Source organism: Triticum aestivum, chromosome 2B (genome assembly GCF_018294505.1).
Source record: "Triticum aestivum cultivar Chinese Spring chromosome 2B, IWGSC CS RefSeq v2.1, whole genome shotgun sequence".
NCBI lineage: Eukaryota > Viridiplantae > Streptophyta > Magnoliopsida > Poales > Poaceae > Triticum > Triticum aestivum.
In genome coordinates this window covers 29760778-29767258 of record NC_057798.1, presented here as the reverse complement: position 1 = coordinate 29767258, position 6481 = coordinate 29760778, and the positions used below count along the sequence as shown (strand labels likewise).

The 6481-nt window shown below is 49.3% G+C and overlaps 1 protein-coding gene across 2 annotated transcripts; it reads left to right on the top strand.

The window, feature by feature from the left end:
• Nucleotides 1-882: 882 nt before the first annotated feature.
• On the top strand, nt 883-4962 carry LOC123043279 (disease resistance protein Pik-2). 2 transcript variants are annotated; one of them, XM_044465687.1, is made up of 3 exons: nt 883-1037; nt 1137-2131; nt 2601-4962. In XM_044465687.1, the coding sequence occupies exons 2-3, from the start codon at nt 1176-1178 to the stop codon at nt 4588-4590; spliced, it is 2946 nt and encodes a 981-aa protein (XP_044321622.1). In that variant the 5' UTR covers nt 883-1037; nt 1137-1175; the 3' UTR covers nt 4591-4962. The 2 variants fall into 2 exon arrangements, with proteins under 2 accessions (XP_044321622.1, XP_044321623.1); XM_044465688.1 differs by having other exon boundaries at nt 917-2131; nt 2601-4600; nt 4670-4962.
• Nucleotides 4963-6481: the final 1519 nt, after the last annotated feature.

Here is a 6481-nt window from a genome sequence, read left to right as displayed (position 1 = left end):
ATCACCGCGTCAATATGTACTGCCTTGAAAAACAGCAGATTTGTCACGCTTAAAAATCTGGCGTGAGATTTCTAGTGTTCTCGACCCCATTTCAGTGTATGGAGAGCTATCTCTCAAGCAAAACCGAACATGCGTGCATTTAAAATGGAATATCCCTTGATAATATAATTTATTATTGTTCCGTAGGAATGTATGGGCAGCTAACTCAAAAAAATTACAATGTAAATACCTATGAATTTTATAATCTTATTTGTCATATATACAATACACTAAAAAAACGATGTCCTCCCATTTTGTGACGGCACGGCAGATCGGGGAGCGGCAAGAGAGGTACGGCGTCAACAACCCAGAGGCCGCCGGTGGGTCTGAGGGTTCACATGCCGGAAACATCACTGCTGTCGGATTCAACGCCGCCAACAACCAAGAGGCGAGCCTTGAGCTCGTCGCCATGAAGGATCCGGTGAAGGTGGAGGACCACATGAAAGAGCTGGAAGAGTGATTGACTAGCGACAAGAACAACTCCGTGCGTGCTGTATGTTGCCAGATTCGGTGGGGTGGGGAAGACCACCATTGCTACCGCCTTGTACTGAAAATTTGGGGACCAATTCGACCACTGAGCCATGGTCAACGTGTCTCAGAGCTCCGGCATCAGCTTTCTAGTGTTTTCGATCTCTTATTCGTGTATGGAGAACTATTCTCTTAAGCAAAATTGGATGTGGGTGTATTTTGAAACCGAACATCCCTTAATTATATAATTTATTATTGTTCCATACCAATGTACGGGCAGCTAGTTTCGAAAAAATTACAATGTAAATACCTATGAATTGTACAGTATAATCTTATTTTTCATACATACAAGGTATGCTAAAAAACAATGTCCTCCCGTTTTGTGACGGCCACCGTGCTGTGCTAGCCGAAAAACCCAAATCCAATCCCCAAATAATTAACAGACAGAGAGGTCTGCCGCAGCCGCCGGCCAGAGGCACCTTCAATCCGGCCGCCGGCAGCCGCCTCCTCCGCAGATTCTTTTTTTGCAGGTCTCCTAGTCGACGTATTGGGCTTCGCTTGAATCGTCTGCTTCTCCTCACCCATTCCAACTTAACCATCCTCTGTTTTCCACCCAAATCTCTGCACAGCTCTCCTCGATCGGCAGGCGAACAGCAAGGCCGGCAGCCATGGAGCTGGTGGTGGGAGCTTCGGAGGCGACGATGAAGTCCGTCATGGGCAAGCTGGGCGTCCTCCTCGCCCAGGAGTACACCCTGATCCGGGGCGTCAACGGCGACCTCCAGTACATCAACGACGAGCTGGCCAGCATGCAGTCCTTCCTCCGCGACCTCACCGCCGTCAGCGCCGGCCAAGTCCAGAGCCACGGCCACCGGATGAAGGACTGGATGAAGCAGATCCGCGACATCACCTACGACATCGAGGATTGCATCGACGACTCCGCCCACCGCCTCCACGGCCTGCGCTCCGACATGTGCTGCTACTACTTCGCCAACAGCGTCTACGAGGTCCTCACATGGTGGCCTCGCCGCGACGTCGCCTCCAAGATCTCCGTTCTCAAGATGCGGGCGCAGCAGATCGGGGAGCGGCGGGAGAGGTACGGCGTCAACAACCCGGAGGCTGCCGGCGGATCTGAGGGTTCTCATGCCGGAAACGGCACCGCTGCTGGATTCGACGCCGCCGACAACCAGGAGGCGAGCCTTGAGCTCGTCGCCATGAAGGATCCGGTGGGGGTGGAGGACCACATGAAAGAGCTGGAAGAGTGGCTGACTAACGACAAGAACACCTCCGGCGTGCTGTATGTTGTTGGGTTCGGAGGGGTGGGGAAGACCACCATTGCTACCGCCTTGTACCGGAAATTTGGGGACCAATTCGACCACCGCGCCATGGTCAACGTGTCTCAGAGCTCCGACATCAACGCTGTCCTGACCAACATCAAGAATCAAGTCATGCCGCAGTCCAGCGGCCAAAGGCAGCAAGCCGGCGGAGGCGTACTCGGTCGGCTCAAGCGAGGCACCTCGGCATTGGCGGCCAAGTGCTGCAGCGCCGGCGCGTCAGAGGAAACGCGTGGTGAGACGAAGCTGGATAAGCTCAAGAAAGATCTCGGGAAACACTTTGATGACAGCAGGTACCTTGCACACATCAGACCCTTATTGCTTTCTCTGATTAATGCTTAATGAGTACAATCCTGAATATGTGTAATATGAATTACGAACTGATCAAGATAACATGATTTACTTAATTAATTGGTCTTTTGGTACTCATGATATAGCAACCATTATACATCAATTAGGGACAGGGATTAGTTCTGGATATACAGTTACATTTCATTCACTGCATAACTTCTTGTTTTAGCTGATGAAATTAATGATTACTTGGCCGGAATCCCCGCCTATGCAATTTGTTTCTATTGTGCTCCTCTCCCCACATCATTTGATTCTGATATAAAAACGTGGGAAGTAGTGCTGTCTTATGGACATGAATTTTACAACCATTTAGTTCAGATAGAGGAGTTAGTTTTTGCTGGTCTTTCACTCTCTGCTCTGTTTTTTTCAAAACTCAATCTCTGCTCCCACTTTTGGTTTCTTTTCTTGCAGTTACTTGGTCTTGGTTGATGATGTTTGGTCTGCAGCAACGTGGGACCAAATCAGAAAGTCACTTCCTTCAAGCAAGCAGCGCACCAGAATAATAGTTACTACACGGTTTCAAGCTGTTGCCACAAGACGCAGAGGAGAAGAAGGTGATCATACTCGTAAAGTTTCCCCTCTTGGCATTGGAGAATCTGAGAAGCTATTTAAGCAGGCCTTCTTTGAATCCAAAGGAAGCAAGGTTGATAAGGTTCCAAAGGAAGTCTGGAAAATGTGCGGGGGGCTGCCACTGGCCATAGTTATCATGGCTGGTCATGTGGCTTGCAACCCGAACAAATCAGAGGACGAATGGTCGAAGGTTTGCAATTCTCTATTTCCAGAGTTAGGGAAAGATCATGGCAAAGATGGTGGGAGAGATCTTACCCAGGAGGAAGTTGGTAGGATTGTGAGTCATTGCTACAATGACATGCCTGCTGACATCAAAACTTGTTCCCTGTATTTGAGCATATTTCCAAAGGGCCAGAGAATCAGCAGGAAGCGTTTAACAAGGCGATGGATAGCTGAAGCTTTCGTTGCTGAGAAGCAGGGCCTGAGTGTGGAGGACGTTGCAGAGACATATTTCAATCATCTCATAAGGAGGAAGATCATCCGACCAGTGGAGCACAGCAGCAATGGGAAGGTGAAGAAATGCATAGTCCACGACATGGTCCTTGAACACATTGTAGCGAAGGCAAGTGAAGAAAATTTCATCACTGTGATTGGTGGTAACTGGCTTATGCAGCTACCTAGCAGCAAGGTCCGCCGGCTGTCCCTCCAGGAAAGCGATTCCAAACGTGCAAATGATACAGAGAAGATGAACCTGTCTCATGTCCGATCACTGACCATGTTTGGGAGCTTGAACCAACTGCCTTCCCATTCATTCAAGTTTGGAATTGTACAAGTCCTGGATCTTGAAGGCTGCATAGGTTTCAAAGCGCATCATACAGAGGAGATATGCAAGATGCTTCTTCTCAAGTATCTCAGCCTCCGAAGAAGTGACACTAAACAGCTTCCAAAAGCGATTGGAAAGCTTGAGAACCTCGAGACTCTGGACATTAGAGAGACAAGTGTTGTTGAGTTGCCTAAAACCGTATGCCAGCTTGAACGACTGGTAAACGTACTTGGTGGGGATAAAAGAACAAGAAGGGCACTGAAGCTTCCTCAAGAGTTGAACAAGAAGAAGAAAATGAAGGCCTTGCGCATACTGTCAGGGATTGAGATTGTTGGGGGATTGGCTGACTTGCATCATCTGACTGAGCTGAGGAAGCTTGCCATCTACAAGCTCAGCACCATGAGCGACGATCCGAGTTTCAAAGATTTAAGCTCCTCGATCGAGTACCTTGGGGGCTACTCTCTGAACACCCTCATAATTGATGACGAGTCATCCAAGTTTATCAATTCACTGGATGATCTGTCATCACCACCAAAATTCCTTGTTGCCCTCGAGTTATCTGGCAAGATGGTTCAGCTCCCTGGCTGGATCACACAACTCACTGCTCTCACCAAGTTAACCCTCTCAGTAACAGCTCTCCGGACAGATAACTTGCTGCTCCTTAGCAATCTAGATGCACTGTTCTCCCTCACCTTCTCATTCAGGGCAGAGAAGCAGGATTCTGAAACACTGACTATTCTAGCAGAAAACAAGCTGTCCTCTGGTGGGGAGATCACAATCCCAAATGCTGGTTTTAAGAGCCTTAAGCTTCTTCGCTTCTTTGCTCCTCTCTTGCCAGTACTGAGCTTTTCGAAGAATGCCATGCCAGAGCTGGAGAGGCTTGAGCTACAGTTCAGCATGCTGGAGGGGCTCTATGGCGTGGAAAACCTTGCGGGAATCAAGGTGGTGCATCTGACGTTGAAGGACAAAGACGGTGAATATATGACGAAAGAGGTGCAGCACGAGGTGGAGACAGCAGTGAAGAGGAGGACCGATGGCAAGGCGCCCAAGATAATCCTCGATCAGTGACCGATTCAAAGTAAGAGCCCGGCTGTGGTTCTTTGCAAGTCTGTAAGTTGGAAACATTCTCATTCTTGCCTGTTCTCAGATATTTCACGCCACGAATGCTTTACTCTCTCGAAGAAGGAAGGATGATATTGTGAAAAGAAGGATGGTGCTTCATCCAGGTACGTTGTATGACAGTTGTGTTGAATACCTAAATGTTCTCTCCGTCGTGTTTGTGTGTGCGCGCGCACTGCAAATTTGATAATCAGTTACCGAGATCTTGTAGTTCTCTTTGACGCAAATGTTGTTGTAAATTTCATTCAAGACGATGGGACATCTTATACCAGAATCGTTAAATTGTTCAACATGTTCTAATATAACGAAGATATGAGAGAATTATTTGTCCATGGTTTCTGTATTTTGTAAAGCGGCAGTGGAGGGGAACAAATCTGTGAGGAATGTTGTTGTGAGGAATTAATCTTGTGAAGCATCTGGGTCCATATGTGGTAATTGGTGCCGACTGTTCCATTGGGATATTCTCCGGTCTAAAACTCTAGAGAAATGGTGAGAGTCGACTAAACAACCGGAGACAAACCGATGCAGGCTAAGCTAGCACCGGGAGAGTTTAGCAGTGCCATGTCCGTCCGCTCGAGTTGGCTCAGGCTAGTGTCAGTCCGTTCGAACAGACAGCTTGGCATCACTCTGATTCCATACGCTGTGGGCTGGCCACTGTGCCTAGTGATTGGATATTCATTGGGTAGCATGGCAGCCTCATCTTTTTTTTGTAGGAGAGAAGAAAAAGGAAATGCTTGGCATCACCTGAATGATAACACCATGCGCGTCCTCCGCCTTCGCGGCCGTCAGATTTGTTTTTGGTTGAACGGCTCGGGAGCAACCTCTTTCCATAGTCTAGGTTTTGCAACTTGGCCGCTGTTGCAATCTTCCCCACCACAATAACGGGTCTGTTACAAACCGACGAACGGGAGGGTCTCGATCCGTCGAGAGCAGGAATAGGAGGCCGGAGTTGAGGGAAGGGCCGTCTAGGTGGAGGAGGGGCGGTTGTCCCGGGGAGCCGGTGACACCATGGATTTGGGAGCTCGGTGCGGCACCATTGTCGAGCCAGAGGACGGAGCTGGCTCGAGAGTGAAGGAGAGCAGGCGGCGGTGAGGCGAAGCAGGCTCACCGGCTTCGGTGAACGGATGCGGATCTGGACGAGGCAGAGGGTTGGGACGGGCAGCGTTGAAGTGTGTTAGAGATACGACAGGAAAATCAACTCGACGAAGAACGAAAACAAGCAGGGGACACAAGATTTAACGTGGAAAACCCCTCCAACACGAAGGGGGAAAAACCACGGGCGCCAGCCAGCCAAACTTCACTATATCTGGAGAGATTACAAACGTCGAGGATTTACAACCCGACTTATCCAGTGCGGCGGCTTACAGGAGGTATATATAACACAGGTGACCTAGGTCAATACTGATCCGTACCAAAGCGGACCCGTACTGACCTAGGTCAATACGCTCCGCTTCGGCCCAAGCCTACCGGCGATGGGCCTCGCTTTGCCCGCTCGTCAGAAGTTAGCCTTTCTCTTTATACTTGAATTTGGAGCATAACATAACAAAGCGGATGCTCAGCGACTCCTCCGACATGTCCGGCTAGAGGGTAGGAAGGAGTGGAGCGAGGCGACCCCGGGTGCGTGCCATCGATTGCCCCCGGTACTCGCCGGAATCGTAGGTGGTGGCGGGGAGAGCGAAGATGTGCTTTTTTTTTCAACAAGGGTCTTGTTGCGGGATGCCTTTTCAATGACGATTATGTTGCAATAATCAAATCACACAATGAGCATATCAGAGGGATTGCGACTCGGCCGATCTTCCGCGAAGAATGAACAAGAAAATATATGAAAGCGTGTAGCTCA